The sequence below is a fragment of the Symphodus melops genome (genome assembly GCF_947650265.1).
Source record: "Symphodus melops genome assembly, chromosome: 1".
In the NCBI taxonomy this organism is placed as follows: Eukaryota; Metazoa; Chordata; class Actinopteri; order Labriformes; family Labridae; genus Symphodus; species Symphodus melops.
The window spans coordinates 5,776,066-5,797,299 of NC_136691.1; the positions used below are offsets into that span (position 1 = coordinate 5,776,066).

At 42.4% G+C, this 21,234-nt stretch overlaps 1 protein-coding gene across 7 annotated transcripts in view; it reads left to right on the forward strand.

Annotated features, from left to right (window-relative positions):
- Positions 1 to 21,234, forward strand: part of sipa1l1 (signal-induced proliferation-associated 1 like 1) — an 83,715-nt gene that overhangs the window by 59,987 nt on the left and 2,494 nt on the right. For 5 of the 7 annotated variants that reach the window (XM_079344436.1, XM_079344434.1, XM_079344439.1 and 2 more), the window contains 14 exons: positions 351 to 526; positions 842 to 1,129; positions 1,476 to 1,625; positions 3,003 to 3,136; positions 6,831 to 6,928; positions 7,141 to 7,664; positions 9,732 to 9,917; positions 10,853 to 11,033; positions 12,024 to 12,258; positions 12,442 to 12,612; positions 12,930 to 13,041; positions 14,176 to 14,254; positions 15,800 to 15,912; positions 17,834 to 20,024. In XM_079344436.1, the coding sequence (XP_079200562.1) occupies positions 351 to 526; positions 842 to 1,129; positions 1,476 to 1,625; positions 3,003 to 3,136; positions 6,831 to 6,928; positions 7,141 to 7,664; positions 9,732 to 9,917; positions 10,853 to 11,033; positions 12,024 to 12,258; positions 12,442 to 12,612; positions 12,930 to 13,041; positions 14,176 to 14,254; positions 15,800 to 15,912; positions 17,834 to 17,879 (2,493 nt within the window). In that variant the 3' untranslated portion in view covers positions 17,880 to 20,024. Of the gene's footprint in view, positions 1 to 350; positions 527 to 841; positions 1,130 to 1,475; positions 1,626 to 3,002; positions 3,137 to 6,830; positions 6,929 to 7,140; positions 7,665 to 9,731; positions 9,918 to 10,852; positions 11,034 to 12,023; positions 12,259 to 12,441; positions 12,613 to 12,929; positions 13,042 to 14,175; positions 14,255 to 15,799; positions 15,913 to 17,833; positions 20,025 to 21,234 lie in introns of those variants that run through there. The other 2 variants (XM_079344440.1, XM_079344435.1) reach the window with 2 other exon arrangements.

Consider the following 21,234-nt stretch of genomic DNA (forward strand, 5'->3'; position numbering starts at 1 on the left):
CGGGGTACGTTTAAACCGAGATAGCAACAGTTTCCAGTTCCTTAAGTACTGTGCAGACCTGACTTATACACTATGGAGAACTATGGCTGTCTATCTTTAATTTGTTTTTTGTTTTTTTTGCAGCTTATCACAACATGATAAGCCAGGCTGTTACTTATCTGACATGGGTTGTTGTAATTCACACAATAGAAAGAAAGGATAAGCGTTCGTTTCTTTCAGTCGAACGCTTGTTAAAATATTGCCACACTTCTCGTATCTCACAGCTGCGTCTGTTGTTCAGTCCGAGCTTGATTCCCGACAAGACGACGCGGAAGACTTCCAGTTTATCAGTCAAACGTTGTGACTTTCAGGTTGAGCCGTACGGTTACGCCTGGCAGGCGGGGCTGCGCCAGGGAAGCAGACTGGTGGAGATCTGCAAAGTCGCCGTGGCAACGCTGACACACGAGCAGATGATCGACCTCCTGCGGACCTCGGTGTCCGTCCGTGTTAGCATCATCCCACCGCACGATGACGCCACTCCACGCAGGTAGGTTTAGATGGGCAAAGTTCAGAGCTTCAGTTACTTTAAGATCTTCTGCTTTTTCTTTTTCTATTCGGCCGTGAGAATGGGAATGACCCTTTTTTCACCCTCGAAGTTCAGCAATGCCACAAGACTTATGTGACTTTAGAAATCTATGAAATGCATTTAAGAGGAGAGCTGAGTCTCTTACATTTGTTTCTTTGGTTATTTAAGAAGTCACAAACCAAATGTTATTTCAAACCTGGTCTTTTCCAGCCATGAAAAACAAATAGCTGTTTTATTCCTCTCCATGTGTCCACATTTCTTCTTCTTCTTCTACAGAGGCTGCTCAGAGCTCTATCGTATGCCCGCGTCCGAATACAAGAGCAGCAGCAGTGATAGCGGCTCCTTTGAATACAAGTTCCCCTTCCGCAGCAACAACAACAAGTGGCAGAGGACATCCAGCAGCCCCCAGCAGTCGCTGACCGCGTCACCACAGCCCCACCAGCCCAACCGGGCCATCAGCCTCGGCAGCTCAGTGGGCAAGACCCTGTCAGCTGAGAGGCTGGAGAGGGGCGCAGTCATCCCACGCAGTGTCAGCAGCGATGGCCGACCCCTGGACACAAAGAGGTCAGATATCATCGGCTTTTAAAATCTGGATTATTACAATCAAATGTTTGTTATTGAGAGCATGTGTAAGGTCTCTCAAAGAGTGAAAACTATACATCAAACATTTGTTGTGTTTGATTATTTCTTTCAGCTTAAATTACAGTGTCTCATGTTGGTTAGTTTTTCTGCAGCTCTGGGTATTTGCATCATTTTTAGAGAGAAGCTTTGCAACATTCATTTCTTATTTTCCCGTTCAGACTGTATGGAAACTGTCCTCACATCAACGGCAGGAAGTTAAAACATGTTTCACCTTCAAAGCTTCACTGCTTATTTCATCTGTGTGTGTGTGTGTTCATTTGTTTACCAGGATGTCTCCAGGCAGTGAGAGCTATAGCCTGGCCTCCTCCCTGGCATTGGGTCGTTCGCCTCACAATCGCAGCTCGCCAAGCAACCTGTCCTGTTCCACGGATGCCTCTGGAAGCTCAGCTCACTGGAGACAGAAGTCCATGCCTGAGCAGTAAGGAAGCCGGGGGGGTTTTCTGAAACTGGCTTTATTTCAAAACATTTCTTTATGCAAGTTCTGATTTATTGTTTTGGAAAACAGTGTTTACTTGCAATGACACAAGGTTTTTTTTTTTTTGCATGTGTCTTGTGTAATTCTAATAAACAAGTAAGTTTTACTTTGTTCATGCCATGTCTTTCAAAAAAAGTAAGAGAGTTACATAGACACACAAATAGAGCAAATGAATTAGCAAATCAATCACAACATAAGGCAAAGCTTCATAAGTGATGGACAGAAACAAGCCTGTCATTAATACACGATTGCTTATCTTTTCTGACTGGTATTTTGCAGATGTTTAAATGTGTTAGGCTTCTTCGCCCCCCTTTTCATTCATCCACTCCTGGCAGTTTTGAGAATATCTCGGGGCAGCCCTCCCCCGGCATTTTCCAGAAATGCCCTTTCTCTCATCGCCATAGAAAACTCCAGCCCACCTGCTTGTGGGAAGGATTCCTGAAATGTACCTGCTGTGATGACACGTCAGCTCATCCTGACTTCTTGCTAACTTTTTATTTATTTATTTATTTTTGTTATGGAGGACGGCAGGAAACATCGAAATCAGAAGCTAATGCAGTATGGGAAATTTTCCGGAGAGCAGTGCATGTGTGAAAGGGCTTTTCAATACATTGTGAAGGACTTGAAAGGTTTGAGAAGGATTAAAGGTTGGAGATGTTTTTAGGACAGGTTGACTCTTACTGTTGTTTAGTGTCTAAGGGGATTAAAAGGCATTTGGCCAGTTTAGGAACATGATCAAAAGTCACATACGAGGAGATGATATTGAGATTCATCGTAGTATGTTTAATATTTGAGTAAAAAGAGCCAATAGACTAAAATGCATCAGCTGAACAATAATGAAGAGAGGACAGTAAATTTGGCAGCTAAATAGATCATCTTTATAACAGAGTCATTATATGAATGGTAAAAACATGTTTGTTAATCACCTTTTAAAGTGTTTTTCTCTCCCTCTTTTTTGTACCTTTTCTTATGGGTGTCCTTGTAGAATGTATTCATTCAAGCGTTCAAGCAAACCAAAGTCAGCTCGTCACTGTCATGTTTGATTGGTTTTGTTTTAATGCTGCAGTGGTTGGCTTGAGATTGGATTCATTTGACAGTTGTAACAGTGAATGACGTTAGTGTTGGAGAGTGAGGTGATAGCATTTGTCGATGATAATGCTCTCGACAGACTCTTTTTTTTTACCCACCCACTGCATCCTGTCTGTAAATGTATTCTGTTTCTAACTCTTCCTTTGTGTCATTTCTCGCTCTGCATTTTTAATCATCGGAAATGCACATTTAAATTTTGCTGTAATAATTTATCTTTTGCTTGTTTGCCAGGTTTGCAGTCCCCCGCCACTCTCCAATGTCCGGGGAAAGGCGAGAGGTTGTTGGAGAGGGCGTGTCAAGTGGAAAGTCCACTCCCAATTGGTCGAGGATGGATGAAGGGGGAGGAAATGAAAGAGGCTCAACAGGTAATTTTTTCTTGTGGGATGCAGGAGAGAAGTGCATAGGAAGAAAGTGTGGCGTCAGAAAGTTGAGTTTATCAGGGTTTCCATTAGCTGCAGCATTGTGACGGCTATTGTTCCTGCAGTCCATATATGTAGGCATGAAATGTGACCTCCAGATACAAATTTGGACATTCTAAATCAATAAAAAAAAATCAGCAGATGGCACTGTTTCCTTTTGGCTTCTCTCGTTTGACGTAAGTAGTTTCGGATGAGAGGCGTCCCGCAGACGCCAGGGAAGATTTTGTGCTCGAGAAGTGTAGAAGTGAGGCGGGCAGGAAACGGACGTGCAAAAGTTCCAAAGACTGATGAACAACAAGCACATTTAAAATGATGCTTTATGCGAAACAGAGAAGTTACAGACATCAAAACATAATAAGAACAGGAAGCGTTAAAAGAGATTACTATGTCCATGTATTATACAGCCTCATGATGAAAAAGCATTACTTCAGTATCTCAGAAAAAAATTAACTTTTTCATCGTCAAGATGATTAAAGTGATTCTTTTCATCAAGAATCGTATAATGTGTCGAATAAATTGCTACATCCCAACCTTGGGCTCCCATAGAATTCAAATGAATTCAAAATGATACCGTTTATATAAAATGTACAAACACAGGCTACTGTGGGCCAAAACAAGAAACTTACAGAGTCTCTGTTTGCTGTCAGCCAGCCTCTCTTTCTCTGTCCACATACTAAAACGCCTAAATGTGGTCTGAGATGAATGGTTACTTGCAACAGAGCAGTTAAACTGTGACATGATTAAAAAGTCATTCACTTTGGCAACAAGTTGTTTGTGTTTCGGGTGTCTTGGATCAACAGAGTTTTGTGACATCAGAGTGGGTTCATGAGAGCATAAAGAGAAGCACTGCTCTAAAGTCTTTAAAATGACAGGTATCCTAGAGAGAGAGAGAGAGAGAGAGAGAGAGAGAGCGCCTCCTCAGCTGCTGGTGACAGTTTTTCCACAGCTAAGATACCGACTCTGACAGCTTCCGCACTGAACAGAACTTTTCATCCCCTTCCCCCCCCTCTTCCTCCTCCTGCCTTTTCTTTAAGCTGTGAATTAGTTTGCATTCACTGAGACGATCTTAATGTCTCTGCAGACAGACAAGGAGGTGGCAAGATAATGAGACAGGCACTTTTCACTCTAGTCTATGAGGTTTAATAAAAGAGTGCGATAAAGAGGGAGAAATTCCTTTTTTTTTTTTTTTTTTTTTTTTTTTTTTTGTCAGAACCGTTGGCCACCCTTCTCTTTGTGTGCCTTTTCCTTCCTTCCTTGCTTCCCTCCCTTCCTCCGGTCCGCCTGTTCCACATTCTTCATCTGTGCTTATGTTTGCCTCTCATTCATCTTTTTTATTCTCCTGTTCATTGGTTTTCATTTAATTACAAGAAGCATCCAGTGTAATGTTTTTCTGGAGTTTTCCCTTTCTTTTTCCAGCTCGCTCTCTTTGAACCACAAGGACGCTTGCTCTGATTTCCAACAGGATGTTTCTCTGCTTAAATGTTTACCAGCCTGCTTTCTGCCGTGCCCCTCAACCTGTTCTTAACCGCCACAATCACAGAGGAAAAACCCAGAGCTCTCATTTCGTGGTCGTTCCCAGCACTTTAAGTCTTTATTGGTCAGGGTGGAACAATGCAGGCTGGGCCAGCTCGGCCAATCGTCCAGCCCGGCACATTCTGCTCTGCTGTCTCTGTGGTTTAGACTTCTGCCCTGTCCTCTTCCTCTTGTTTTTACCCCTTGACCCTGAAGTCCTCAGCAATGATGATGTGGCCGTGCTCTGTCCAGAAATAACATGAGTCACATAGAGGGCAGAAAATTCACATTTTTCTTTTTGTCTCTCAAACACAAACTGTATGTGCTTTTCAAGTTTGAATAATTATTGTAAGTGTTTTTCCTTTCATATCCTATGAAGTGTTTATAGTTAGTTCATGCAATGAGTGGTGAGATGCAGATAGATTTTAATTGCCATGAATTGACTTTGTAGAAACTTGCAGGTTGATGAGAAAAAAAGCCAGAGTTAATCCAGAAGTCACAACACGACACCGACAAATGCAGACTGGGAACACACTTTTTGAGTTGCGTTCAGACCTATTCGTCTTCAAATTTGCTCACATCCTTACATCTGCCCATTTGTCCTGCTTCCAACAACTCAACTCTCTTTTAGAGAAATAAAATAAAAAAACATAGTGTCTGAGGGCACAGTTGATCCGTACTGTGTTGTTCCCCCTCCCCCACTGACCTGCTGTCTCTCTGCTTCAGGACAAACTGGGCCTGAGCACGGTTACCTCTTGGACGTTCATAATTCAACATATGCGTGACTTTACGTGACCATGAAGCGTGCTCAGTTTACAAGACAGGTGGGCTCTGGAAGCACGGTCGAGTCCTCGCATCAGAGAACATGACGGCGACTTATCTTGAGTCATTTTAGTCAGATACAGCCGGAACACGCTGGGATTTCTCCATAATCGAGGCGGGGATTGATTATACTTTGTGTCCACGTTGTGTACTCGTGCGTGAGCAGCTGCACCGTGCTGAAGCACATGTCGCACACACACTGACAGGAGCCATAGAAAAGAGATCATCTATGAAACTCACGTCACCAGTCAGAGGTCATCAGTGTACTTTCTTTACTTTATTTGTAAAGTGACCATGTACAATATTAAACAGAAATGTTGCCATTTGATGTATCGCACCAGAGTTAGCCCAGAGCTAGTTTACATCTGCAAGCCCAATTAAGTCACCATTAAAACATCACATAGTAATACAAAATATCCAATATGTCTGTAACAAGCATAGCAGATTATCTACACACACACACACACACACACACACACACACTCATTCACTCATTCACTCACTCACTCACTCACACACCTTTAGTTTTAAACAAATGTTTATGCATTGTGCAATTTATTATGAAAACAAACAAAGAGCATGTTTCATTCATGTGGGGAGAAGTTGGTATTTTAGAAACAGCCATGAAATAAAAGTTTATATGACAACACAATGTGGATATCAATCACACGTATAGCAGCACATAAGATAAAAACAACAGTATCTCACACACACTGAAATATACATACAGAGGCACTCCAACCAGCAGGCATGCACAGGCAGCCATGTCTAATTAGTGCCGAGCCCTGTGGGCCGCTCCGCTGAGGACTAAACTGAAAACTATGCAGAGTCATGAATATTCAGAGTGAGATGTGGAGGGCTTCGCTATATTACAAGATTCACCCCAGCAGATGTTATGATACCACCCTCAGCTCTTCCGCTCTCGGTGCTGTGGTCATTAGCTGCCTACTCTGTGTGCCTTGTTGCATAATATCTTGACAATTACACAACAGTCCCATTTATACCATGAGTTTTGCTTCAGGACTCAAAGACACATTTCCTCGTGCATCACAGCCTGCCCTGAACAAACAAAGCCAGCAGGGACTGTCTGGGGACACATTGGTGTTTTGAAGTGTGTTGGTTTTGATGACATGGACACGAACAAGGCCGGAGAAAAACAACTGTCAGCTTTTTTTTGGGACTCCAGGAAGCAAAATACACACAAGAAAACAATCCTCAACAAGTCATCTGTTTGTGCTGCAGGCGGCCCTCCCTGCATCTGTTTGTCACCAACCCCTTATTGCTCTCTTTTTTTTTTGTATTGCAGAGGCACCAGCTTCAAAGTCTGGTCAAAACTACTCTGGAGCCCCCCGAATCCAGAGGCAGGAGCAGGTCATCCACCTGTCACCCAAGAAGGGCAGCCAGGTCAGTCTCTAAACCTGTCCTGCAATTTAATCTGTAATCTAACTTCTTCAGATTTTAGGGCAGTGAAGGTTTCTCTTCTTTATAAAGGACTCAGAGTCTGTACTTCAGTACTTCTTTAAACCAGTCACTTATGTTTTCTTATGTTTGAAGTCATTTTACTGACAGACTATTTTACCAATATTGAAACCTCATCACTGTGATTTTCTTGGCAGTCTGATGGTCCTTACTCCGGGCACTCGAGCAGTAACACACTCTCCAGCACTGCATCCAGCGGAGGCCACAGTGACAGCGATAAATGGTACGAAATGGGAACAGGTGGAGGCTCCAGCGGTGACCAGGGGGAGCTGGAGCCCAACGGCCTTGGAGGAGGAGGCTACCTCCAGGGGGCGTCGGCCGACAGCGGCATTGATACCAGCTCTTATAGTGCTCCTCATCACTCCCATCCTCATTCTCATCACGGCAGCACCACTTCCCTGCTGGCTCCCAGTGGAAGCAGGGAGAGCAGGGAGAGCAGGGAGAGCAGGGAGAGCAGGGAGAGCAGGGAGCGGACGGCTTCCCCATGGCACAGCCCCACAGAGGGAGGCCGCAGGATGCTGGAGAGGTCGCCTGCTGCAGCTGAGTCCCCAGGACCTCCGGCAGAGAGGAGCATGGATGGGACAGGCCGAACCCCACCTACTCATCTCCTCGTCAGAGACAGCAGCACCTACAGTTTGAGTGACCAAGGATCACACTCCAGGTCCGTCTGTGTGTCTGTGCAAAACTTGAAACATACTCTACGGCTCAATGTTTCCAAGAGAGAAATCGTACATCCCTCCCCATAGAGGGATATTAAACTGAGCACAGTCAGAGAAAAAAGGGAAAAAAAAGAGTTCTTAATGATACATAGATCTTACAAACAATAAAAGGATTAATGATGAAGATTAAAGAGTAATGAACAATTGTAGAAACACTTAAAATAATATCCTACATCCCTATAGACCCGGAGCTTTCAAAGTCTGGGAAAGGGAGCCTCCCCTAAAGGAACAAAAAAACAGCTGCACACTGCAGTCGTCTACGCTGAACCTGATGTCATTATCACAGGAAAGAGTGAGCGTGACATCCATTATAATTATGGAGTAACAAACAACTCTCAGCAGATGGTAATGTTTTCACTCCGACTGTACAGGACAGTTAAAGAACACTTGAGTTTTTCCTGCAGTGATGCTTTACCTGCACACCAAAAAAAAGCTTCAGCTTGTACCCCAAATGATGCGTAAATACGCGGGAACAACACCAGAGCACAGAGATGCTATGTGATCTGCCACACACGAGTATTTTCAATCTGTGAAAACAAGTTTGGACGCAAAAAGCCGGCAAACACTTTTTGAATCTGTCCCCGAGTCTCTACAAAGATCCAACGGTCACACTTACACCATCTTTACATCCATAATCGTTCTCCTCTCTTCCTGTTGTTTGTAAAAATTGATTGATTTGGCCCCACACTCCGCAGAAGTTAATCAGTCTTCATCATTAACTGACCAGATAATCACATTATTTTGTTGTTTATTTCTTCATGCGCCTCCACTGAGCTTCTCTGGTACTCTCCTGACCCTGAGCAGGAGCTTTAAATGTTAAAAAAAACTGCTCCTAAACACATAATGCACACCTTTCATTTACTTATAAATACATATCGTTATTCATTTGATATAGTTAAAAGCCAAAAAGTTGAGAACTTTGCCTTGGATGTACTCTGTTGAATTCAAAAAAGAAAAGTTTCAGTGCTACTCACTGAAACACTGAAAAATCAAATGTTCAGTTCTGTCCCAAACACTAACGTTAAATCACAGCATGCTGATACAACACACACTGCTGCCTGAGCTTCAGTCTGCATCTGATGCACGTCAGACATGCTTGGTGTTCTGTTTGAACATTCTGTCTCACTTACCTTCACAGGAGATGCAGTTAAAGAAATCAGCTTCACATTTTGGTCTAAAATCTGCAAGGGGGGGGGGGGGGAATCATTTGCACAAATTGTTTCTCAGTTTTAAAGCACGGCTTCTTGCACGCCACTTTAATGTAGAAATCATGTGTGTTATTTCTCTGAAGAATTCCATCCGACTCTTTTTGGTTTTAAATGCAAATTTGACCTCCTCCACTTTGTCACCTGTCATCACTGCATATTTCTCCGACCTCCGCTGCGTGTTTCCAATTCTCATCACTCAAGCCAATAAATCACTGGCGTCACCCGAGAAGAACATACATTCAGACCACCTCCCCTCTCAATAAGTCTTTTCTGGAAACCAAGCATGGGAGTCATTTTAACTCCCTCTTATCTTTCCACATTAGGCCTCAGGAAATGTGGAACACGTGTCCAACTTTTCCTCGCCGAGCGGGTGTCTCGAGCCGAGAGAGCTCCGGCGTCTCACTCTTCCTGTTCTTAATTCAGATAGAGTTACAGTTCATGTCGGGGGCATCGCCTGTCCAGCGTTTAAGCTACATTTGTTTTGTGTCTCAGCTGTGGTGGTAGGGAGGATCGGGATTCAGGCATCTCTGTCCTTGATAGTTATTTGCATCATTAACTATTAGTGGATCACCCAAGAGCAACATGTATTACTTCAGGGGAAAATCAATTTCAATTAATCTCTCAGATCATCATCAGTAAAAGAAACAATCAGATTGTTTCCACCCTAGGATTATGTTGCAACTTTTCTATATCTTAGATCAGTGGTACTAATATCTGTGGTGTGTTGATAATGATGAGTAACCTCTTTCATTCGCCTGCCTTACCTCCCCCTTTTTTTTTTTTCTTTTTTTTTGGTACCAGGCACTCAGGCCACAGCTCCCCAAGAGAGGAGTCCTCCTCTGCTGCCACCTCCCCTTCATCGCAGGCCTCTGCGTCCCCGGGGCCCAAGAGCTTCTACCCCCGCCAGGGAGCTCAGTCCAAGTTCCTGATTGGCTGGAGGAAGCCTGGATCCACAATAAACTCTGTCGACTTCGGAGACACCCGCAAGTAAGAAGAAAGTCTTCGGCAACCATTGATTGAGTCTATAATTATCAGTTTATAAGCCCGGAAGTGGATTTATTTTGCTCACTGTAGCAAAAAAAAAAAATGCAGTTAAATGATATTAATTGTGTTTGTATGACAATGCTCAGGGTTGCAGAAGATGATTCTTATGCTAGTAAGACCTGGTGGAGTCTTTTCTTTTGTTTTATTGTAAGAGTCAACATCGAGTGCTTACATTAGAGGTAAATGTAGAGTCAGTAAATATACAGCTTTTTATAAATTGACCAATTCCTGTAAGGTTAGGACAAATCTTGTCAAGGACCTCTTATAGTTTGTTTACGATAAAAGAAAGGTGGTCAGTATTTCCTCTTTGTGAAGCGTGTGATGCTGCATCTATGTTTGGACTGTGTGAGAGGATGACTGTGTTGTTATATCATCATGCAGTATCTTTTTCTTTTTTTTTTCCTGCGTCCCCGTACATACTGAGCCGACAGAATTACACATCACAAGGTTTAGAATGATAGTATTTATGGTAAAGCTGTTGCTGTATTTGATCTCATTATTTGTCCACCCACTGTGCTTTCCTCTTAATGTCTTATTGAAATAATAATTTGCGTACTACTGTATTACCCCCTTGTGGTGGAAGAAGATATTACACTAAAGGCTTAAAACGGTGATGCAGGAACTGAACGCAGTTTGAAAGCCTTTCTATGGAGGCTGAATGATGACATCATTTGTGTTATTAAGTATTAACTTCATCATCAGACTTGAGAAAAAAAAAATACATTGCAGCATACACTTTTCCTATGTTAACTGTTTTTGAACCGATACACCAAGACACATTTCTTGTATATATAAATGAACTTTGCGATAAAAAACAATTCTAATTATGATCTCATGATTGTGGTTGCTTAATTGTCTGCGTCTGTGTGTGTTTTCAGGAAGTCTCCTGGAGAAGGTGGAGTTGAGGTTGTACCCACACCTGCAGCCAGGCCCTCTCTGCGGGACATGCACTCACCGCAGCCTCATGCCAAGTCGACCATGGAGGAGGATACAAAGAGACACAGTGCTCCAGACAGCCCTCCAGCCCCACGCAGACACAAGGAGAAGACACGTCTGCAGGCATGTTTGTGAATCTGTGTCAGTGAAGCTTCCTGATGCTCTGAGTTCTATAACAACATAGAATAGGAAACAGCTAAACACTGACATCTTACAACATCCGGCCTGGCTGTTGAAAGATGACGTTGTTGTGTTTCTGCTCCTGAAAAAGCATCTGAAGGAGACCAGTGTTCAGGAAGAGCTTTGTGATAGGACATGAACACCTTTCTGTTGCACTCGCTCATCCAGACTTTCTGACATCATATCCAGGTTTAGTTTATTAATTTAAGTAGTCTAAAGATAAAATCTCTCTGTAACAAATGTCTTCAAAACTAAATGTTGCATATTTTGAAGACCATAAAATCTCCTTGTTTTAATCCAGTGTTCCTGTCTGAAATGTTCATTTATCTGTCAAATATATTTTGAAACAGCAATATCTGAATATTTTTACAACAAAGTAACTGTTTTTTCTTTTTTTCATCCTGTAAAATGTTTGAATGTCAATGCTAGCGATAGAATCATATTATCCCAATGTTACGTCTCATCTTCTCCTTTTGATTGTGTCGATCCTGCCCTTGTCGGAAAGAAAAGCCACAACACTGCAGTTAGATACTCTCTTTAAAGTATTGATCTGCATAATCTCTGACAGGCTGTACATAAGAATTGGACGTAGCCTCTAGAGGTGGGGAAAATGGATTTATGTCAAACATTGATTTTCTTCTCTTCTAAGATTTAAAATTGATTCATTTAATTTTTTCTATAGTTAGTCATTTACCTGAACAGAAGGTTTATTTTCTTTGACATTCGTCTTCTATTTGACTGCACTGTGCAATACATTACAGACGCCCCCTGCTGGCCTTTGGAAACAATGCACGTAAAGTCGCTTAAACACCGGCCTGATGTCTGCTTCTGAAGGCTACATCCACAGCTTCTGTTCAGAGGTCATTATTCAAAACCTATTAGTGTAGTAGTAATATATAAAATATGCCATCATTTCCATTCCTTATGGTACAGCATGGCCAGAAATCCCCACCAGGCCAGCCTTTGAGCCGCCGTCGCTCGCTCCATCGCACCCTGTCAGATGAGAGTATCTACCGCGGTCAGCGCCTACCTACGCTGGGCGACTCTGTGACGGATCAGGCATTCGGTGCCGATTCTCTCTTCAGCTGCTCCACACTCCCCCGCTCACCCACCACTCGGGGTGTTCCTCTCCGACGGCCCTCCTACAAGCTGGGAGTCAAACTACACGGTAAGAAGGAGGCTGAGAGTTGTAGGTATGCCGATAGAGATGGAGTGTATTTCACTTTAAAGGTGTTTTATTAAGTCACAAAATATTTTGAAGTTATACTTCTGGTGTTGTAGTTTGTTTGTCATGGCTAATACAATCAGATGTAAATGAATTTAACTGCTATGATTATATTTCTCTTTCTAGGTGATCTTTCAGCATCTGACACGTCATTGGTGGATTTGGTGGAGCGCCATCGTGGACCTCTCCCTCAGGAGCTGATGCCCCTTCCATCCTCAGGGAGGGGCAGCCCCTTAGACTGGACACACCTGGTGGATGTGGCCAACACTTTTGAGACTGAAAGGAGCACACACTACGGTATCACCAGTTCGAAATAAGCACACACAAAAGTTTTTTTATGAAAGAGATAAGCACCTCGTATAGAGATTTTCATAAGCTCGAGTTATGACATTCTATATATTGTGAGCCTGGAGTATAGATGAAGATAACGTTGAAGGGGCTGAATCTCATAAAAGCATTTCATTCCTGCAGTGTCTGTTTGTAACTTTAAGAATAGAATTTCTTTTGCAGAGTTGCTGCCTGCATTTGCTGCTGATTGTGTTTTTATGACTTTTTACTTCCCGGTATATCTTTGACTTGTGTTCAATATACTTTGTGTCTCTTTTATCTTTCAGTTCAGAGAAGTTATGTGTTTGGCGACGCAAACCACCGGAGCAGCGGCGCCTCCAGTCCCCAACAGCCCCACATAGAGCTGCAGCCTGCTCCTCTGTCACGGCCCTCCTCCAGGTAACATCATACGTTTAAAAAAAAAAAAAAAAAAGAAGGCGTTCACAAACAGAAGGTTGCCCCGGTAACTGTTACAACTATTGCTAAAAGATTCAATCAAAAGGTCGTCCTACTGTGTTGGTCTCGGAAGCCCCCAGCAAATATGCATCCATGCATTTACTTTACTGTTTTCTATGTGATGACAAGTCGATTTTAGTTGTTTTCAAGAAATCTCCTCTCTTTTATCTCTTTGGGTTGCAAAAAGACAAACAAACACAGAAGCACACCTCATTAGTTGGTAAATGACAGCATGACATATTTTGGTCTGGACCGTCACAGTGAACAGCCTGTTTTTTGTTTTCCAGATTGGCCGTCTTCAAGCTTTGTTATCTAGAAATAATTAATTAATCCTTGCTAATAAATAAAAAAGAGGAAGGAAGGAGGAAATGAAGTGGCGATTCGGAGATAGGAGAAATTAATTTATCAGGAGAAAACCATTGTTTCTTTAGATCGAGATAAAGAAGTCAAGTGCTCCTTGTTATCATGAGAAAACTGAATGTCTGGATGCCCATCTGCTTTGGGCTTCTGTAGATAATTTTTACATGCAAAATATCCTCTGCTTTCTATCGATAGAATTTCAGGAGGAGAAAATGTATTTTCTGCATTGACAGGAGGGATTTGAATCAGAATTGTTATGTTGTGCAAAGTACATTTACACATGAAAGGAATCTGTCTTGGTGCAAAAACAGTTAACGCAGAAGCAGAACTCGCAAGTACTTAAATAATAATAATTAATAATTTTTTTTAAAAAGCCACAGTTGAAACATTACCTGGTCAATCTATCAGTCGAACTCTTCAGTTCAGACTTCAATGTTTCAGTTTGTTTACAGTATCGATAATCTCAAAGGTCGACTCTTCTAATTCTCTGATCGAAAGGTTGACATTTACAATTATGAATGAAATAGCATCAAGTACTGTACTGTTTGAGTAATTAAAATACTGGATACATGTCAGCTTGGGCTTCAGCAGTATGTCAGTGTTTTTTTTTATTTTGTTGTTACATCATATCTCCCTGGAGCTTTTAGGACCAGATTATTGGCGCTGTATGGAGCGTGTAAACACAGTCCTCACAATGTGCCTTGTTCTCTCCCACAGCGAGGGTCACATAGGGCTGGAGAGGAAGGTGACTAAGCTGGAGGCCATGGTGAAGATGCTCCAGGAGGACTTGAAGAAGGTGGGGGAGAGAATGCAAACATATGCTCATTCCTTTTGCTGAGTGTGGAGACCTTTTGTCTGCAGGCTTTCAACGTATGAAACAAAATGATTTGGGTGATTTGCGTACAAGGAGCAGATGGAATAAAAGAGTAAGTCAGCAGTTGTGCGCTGCCACTGTTGTTGTGGTTCCGCTCTGCTGCTTATAATAACCTGCTGACTCAGATTTCACTGAAATCCATTCAAACAGTTTGGTGTCAAATCACCTTGAAGGAATGGAGTATTGAATATGTCTCTGTTTACAGCTCTTAACTTTCAGATCCTTTTTTCCGTCACACGCAAAAGCATATCAGCCAATACTGGAGTTGTGTTGCTTGCTTGATTTGTGTCTGGAATGTCTTTTTTGGGGGGGCGGGGTGTTTGTGCTTTAATTGTAGAGATACAATAGTGGATAGAGTCAGAAATCAGGAGAGAGAGAGAGAGAGAGAGTGGGGAATGATGTGGGAGAGGAGCCCCAGGTCTGATTTCGAACATGGCCGCCCGCTTGGCGGACTCCATACACGGGGCGCGCTCACCAACCACATCAGCGCCCCCATCCATACATCCATCCTGTTTCTCAAAATGTGTTTGTGGGAATACAGGAGATGTGCAAGACGATCTTGAGTAGATGACGACCAAACATGCAGAAGTCCTCTGTGACTTATAAAACAACAATATTTATTGTTAAAGCTTCTCCTTTTTAAACCGACCAAGCTGTGACAAAAGGCTTTTTCTCAAGGCCCTGTACACTGCAGGTCTCATGTTCACTCACTCCTCAAAGTCCTCCTCGTGGTATAACAAGAGAGGGAGTTACACTCTGTGATCTGGAGGAGACATCTGCAGACTGTGACCTTCATCCTTCTGAAAGTAGTACTTCTGAACGTTAATGTAGCTGGTAATGATTGTTGTTTTACAGGGTGTAATTAACACACAGCTAACTCTTGACCCACTGCCTCCATATCTACACCAAAGCAATCTGGGATTGTATATTATATCTTGTTTACTAATGGTGAATATTATTATTATTATTATATTATTTATTCCTTACCTAAATCTTTGTAACTTGTACCTTTTATTCATGTAAAATAAAAGTGTCTGACTTTTATATTTGAGTGCATCAGTGGATCAGTTTGACATCTTCCAATCTAACTCTCCTGACTTTCACCCCCAGCTTTAAGCCAGCAACTTTCCATTTACTGACGGCATTGACCCAAGCTCCCCTTATTTGTTCTCTGTTTTTTGTTAAAGGTCGTCATGCACACTACTCGTGCTTCAGGCAGATTCACAATGTCACCTTATAAATTCTTTCCACAGGTTTAATCTTATTGTGACTCACTTTCTGCAGGCGAGGTTTATGTAAACACTAAGTAGATACAGACTTGATACTCTGGTGTGTTATGTTTATGCTGAATCTCGACGTGTTTTATTTTTTATCTCGATTTTATCTTGTTTTCATGAAACGTGGGCTCCATTCTTTTCGGACCAAAGTTAAATGTTTATTAACTCCATTCTCCTGCCCGTCTCACAGGAGCGTGACGAGAAGGTGAGGCTTCAGGCTCAGATCAAGAGGCTCTGGGAGGACAACCAGAGACTGCAGGAGGAGTCGCAGACCTCTGCCGCCAAGCTCAAGAAGTTCACAGAGTGGGTCTTCAACACCATCGACATGAACTGACTCAGACCTGCACGTTTTAAATCACACACGCACTATCACAACCGCATTGAACAACACACGCAGTCTGGATGTGGAGACAGAGGGGAGAGAAACTTTCCACCAGAACAAGGGAGACTCCTCTGTTGCGAAACCCGCTGACCATTTTCCATTGGCCTCAAAAGTCAGCTGGTAGCATTGTTGACTAGCCTCCTCAGACCCTTTGCTAAACTTCTCAGGATGAGACCCAACAACAAGCCGTGTCAGTAATGAAGGATTAACCTATACTCTCCAAAGGACCTGGAGAGCATTGTTTAATTTATCTTTCATCTCGTGCCAAAATTCCTCTTCTAAATTGCCGACCAAAAGGAATCCCTCCCCCCTCCCTCATTCAGTTTTTCTTCTTCCTGATTGAAAGAATTTAGAACACCGCTTGCCACCACTTTTCTTCATCAACATAATTATTTTTTCCCGGGTCCACCCGCAGAACGATACCCGGCCTTTTGAACTTTTACTTTTTTTTTCAAATGTTCCTTTGCCTCTCTGAAAGGCCATTTGTGCCAAATCCAACTCACCACAGCACAGGGTCGAAGCGATTTCTTTTCAAAAACGCCACACAAAGACAAGACAGGTACGCACAAATCTGTGACCCCGGCCCCTCCAAGTTGGCAGAAACAAAGACAAACGCATCGTGAATCTGCAGCCACAGGACAACATATCCTTCACATGGAACAGGAACATGGCGACTAAAGATTTGGCTTCCAAAAGCCTCTGACAGCGACTGAAGCCACTGACATGGGAGCAGGTCAGTCTGCCTCTAAACTGGAGGGCAACCTGGATTTGTACAGTGATTTTTTTTTTTTCTTCTTCTTTTTGTTTCTCCTCTGTGACACTTGTATCTGGATTACAGCATCCTGCCTGTCTCTACAGCACAAACCTGAATAAGGAGGAATATATTTATAAGCCATCGGCATGTGGTGCCATCAAACAAGACTGATCCCCAGAGTGCTTTGGTCCAACCTGACTGTATGTGTCTTAAAAGCAATAGAAAGGAGTTGGGACTCATGGCTCAGTTTACTCTAGGAAGAAGTGCGATGTGGGAAAAGAAGTTCTGAAGAGTCTGCACCAGAGACAAAGAGAGGACTCTGTTGACCATCCCACCTCCTGGAAAACAGAGAACAAGCGTAAAGATTATAACAGAGACATTTATCAGGACAGAAAGTCAAAGTGGGGACTTTTTTTTTTTTTTTTTTTCTGGGTTAATTTATTTTCTTGTATTATAATTCTAATAAATAAGTTGTTCTCTTCGTACAGTACAACTGACATCAATGTTTAGTTCCTCGAGAAAAAAAGGTCTCTAGCTATATTATTTAAATGGCTTTCTTTATGAATTCTAGCTAAAGCCTGACTATATTGCTTTTTATTCTGTATTCTGTTGTATTTTGTGGTGCCCAAGCCTGCTGTCGTGTTGCTTACAGTGCCCTCTAGTGGTGACCAGTGGAACTGTCATGATTATTTAATGTGCTGCCAGTCACTCTGTATTTTTCCAAACGCCTCAATCAGGCACCGGCCAAGGAGGCCACACTTCGAAAAGAAAGGAAATCAAACCAAACTCCTGCTTTGAGTGACAATTGGAGGCGGATTTTTGCTAAAGGTTTTCTCGTCTGTATGCTGGCGTGCGTGTGTGCTCACATTTCAGCATCTGTCGTTTCCTCAGGTTCAGTATTCAAAATGAACAAGAGGATATTTTGAGAAAGTAGGTCAACGAAAATGACATATTTATGGTTAGGATTTAAATACAAAAGATAAAAAGGGAGCTGCTGTGTCAGTGGCAGTGCGTGTTGTCATTGTGTGAATGTACATCAGTCTATCCAGCTGTGCCTACTGTCACTTATTTTGGTCATTTACTCCCAGGCAGAGCAGGGACGTGCCTTTGAAACAGCACCTGGGGAGCAGATGAAAGGGAAAGGCTCTTCTTCCTCATCCTGAAAAATAAACACACCTGGTAAAACACACACACACTCAGATTCATATTACACGATCAATAGTTAAACCCAACTTCACAGTTGTAGACTGATAAAAGTTTGTACTTGCTGTGAGGCGTCTCTCTCCTCATGCTCATATGAATCTTTTTACCAAACACAGTCATTGCTGCCCTGCCTCCAGACACGGGGACAAGTGTGTGTGAAGTGCATGAAAATGTGACAGTATGTGTGTGTGTGTGTGTGCCTTTTTGAATTCAGTTACATGCAGTATATCTCTCAGTGCAGCTGGACCCGGTAATATATCACAAAGCTCTATGTGTTGAACAAGACAACAGAAGTGTCGGGGTGAATTCAGGTCGTTGAAGATGTTGTTCACAAACGTGGTGAAAGCCTTAAATCCATTAAATCCTTTTCTATCGAAGCCCGCTGGTGAAAAAAACACTCTGTTTTCATCTCTAAGTTGTAAATCACAGCATGTGGCACATAACGGCACCCATTCTGAATGTAAAGAGAATATATAGAAGTTTAAAAGAAATATGATGTTTACTTTTACTCGCATTCAGCTCTGCAGTTTTGTAGGAAAGTGAGTGGATGCTTTGAAAAAAGAAAAAAAAAACCTGTAGAAAAGTTTTGGTTCTGTTTTAAGAATCCTAGCTTAGTCTGTTAGACGGTTACCACTTCTCAGTGCGTCGTGAAAAGCTCAAGTATGTTGCTTTGTGACATGATTTAATTGTTTGAACAGTTTAACAAGTGGCCAGTAGTGAAGTCCAGTCATCATCAAATAATGTAAAAAGCCTCAAAAGATACACAAATAAAGCTGCTTTCACACATGCACTCCTGAAGTTCAGAAAACCTGCCCAAAGGTTTTTCCAGAGTTGTTCCCCCATAGTGTGAAGATTTTTTCCGACAGACGGGACGGGGGGGGGGAGATGATGTCAAATACACGCTGAGGAAATCCACGATGGCAGACAAGAATCCGACACTATAATGACATTTTGTTGAATTATCCTGACTTTCTCCTGCTGAGTTCAGACATCCGCTCACCCAGGCGGCACACAGAAACTTTACTGGGGGGGCCTGGCAAAGGCTGCTCAAATCAGACATGCAGCTCACGCTGACAATTTGGGGAAATTCTCAGGAGTTTTGTGCATGTGTGAAAACAGCTTAAGAATCAAAAGCATTCCAGATGTGTGGAAATCGTTTGCCATAAACTCTGGATTTCTAATCCGAATCCACATGTCTCGATACATGCATAATAATCTATTAGGTCTCATATTTTTATTGTATATTGACAGTGGTCCAGATTTTTGTATCTCAAATGAAGTATGGCCAAATGACAAACTGTGCAGTGCAGATGTTTTGCTTGAATCTTTAAAAGTGCACATCAAGTTGGATGTTGGAGAAATACAAAGACACAAACACACAGTCCAGTTATTTCCAGTGTGAACGATGTTTTTGTACAGTGCTTTCTTTTCTTTTCTCTGCTTTTTTTTTTTTTTTTCCCGGTGCTTTGTGGAAGGGAAATGTGAATGCTCCGATGTTCAAATGTTCCATTTTTGTAATAGCTTTCATTTTAAAGAACCTTTGCACAATGTTTTATAAAAGCTTTGTGTTGACAGGTTGTGAATAAGAAGGGCGAATTGATCCATTCCTGTGCAATCGTGGCTTGATGTTGCTCCGTAGTTTTGCTGCCAATTTAATTCCTGAAAAACACGAGGAAGGTGCTTGACTTTATTCCCTTCTAATCAGAGCCCTCCTCCTCCTCCTACAAGCACGTCTGATCAGACGAGAGCTGGCTGCCTGGTTTTCTGTCGAGCACAACCTGGTTAGGGATCTCGGGAACTGGGTTAGTGATTTTGAGCAGGGGAAGGAGGCTTTCGCAAAGCTCAGTCACGGCTGTGTCATGATCCGCTTAGTTTCTTCCCGTCAGAAGAACAAACTAAACAGTAATGTGATCAGCACTGACTGTAGATAAAAGCACAGAACCGACCACAGAATAAAAATAAATAAATACTGTTTACATCCCAGATCCATTGTCTTTGTAAAATGTAAAGGTATGAAAAAGACATTTGCAGTGATCACAGTATTAAAGTTTCTGAAATAAATAAATGCTGTATTGATTTGTGGTGTTGTTGACTTGTGTTTCTGCACTCCACAGCTTTTTCCTAATGACTGGCGCTTGATCGTTTGTTTCCCTGCGACGCCTTTTCTTTTCTCTCTCATACTAAAGTGACCTCTAATGCTGACCTAAATGGATTTGTGTCATCACTACAATACATAAAGTCAGGATAGCTGCCGCCACCTCGTAACTCGCATCACCCACCAATTTATTTCAGAAATAATGTTGAGAAGATTGAATGTGTGGATCATACTACTAATTTAGACTTGACAGTGGATTTATTAAAGCAGTTTATAACTGCTAAAAAATGTCAGTCAAAAAGAAGCTCATTAAACGTGAGAAGGAAAAGAAGGAAAGTTTGATAGAACAAAAAAAGATACCTCCCTTTTCTGCAGAATGAGTTTCCAACAGAACCTCTGCATGAGTTCCTCAAGAAGTGAGCATCAGGTCCTTCATTTCCTGCACTGAGCCTCTTCTCAGTTCTCTTCCCCTCAAAGGCATTGCTCTTCGAGTCATTCCGGGGGAAACTTCAAGATGCTTTTCCACATCCTCTCCTTTCAGGATGACTGCCCTTGAAATCCTCCTCATCTGCTAGTTCGCACATGCACATGCAGGCAGGAGTTTTGTCCAAGTGTGAAAGCACTCACTGCGATGGTCTCTTATGGCCAACCTTCATCAATCATATCTGCCTCATTGAGCCCCCTGCTGGACAGGAATGTAGCTGTAGTCCTTCCCTACCATTCACTTGCCTTGCTGGTTGTTGCTGTCCGCTTTGATGACACCTTCTAAGAACCGCGTTGTGGCCCCAGTTTCTGCTTTAAACTCCAACAGAAGAGATTGGATTTGATTGAAAGGACGTTTTACTGACTGGATTTAAATGTTATCCAGGGATGTGTGCCAGCTGAGCGTAGTGATTGGAGCGTGTACGGCTTCGGGTTTGACTCTGACCCTCTGCCCTTTACTGCACTTTGCCCTTGCACTCTCTCCTCCCTATGTTTTCCCACTTTCTGCTTCCATGTTTTCAATGACTCAAGGCCCCCTGCTGCAGGTGAATATAGTGCAGAAATAAGCATACAAATTAGAAGAATATTATCCAGGGTGGCTCAGCTCTACACAAATGTGTCCACTGATGAGATCTTCTATTGGAGCAGAATTCTTTTCCTGCACAAGGTGGCATTTTTCTCCCTGCTTGACCTTGTTATGGAAAATTG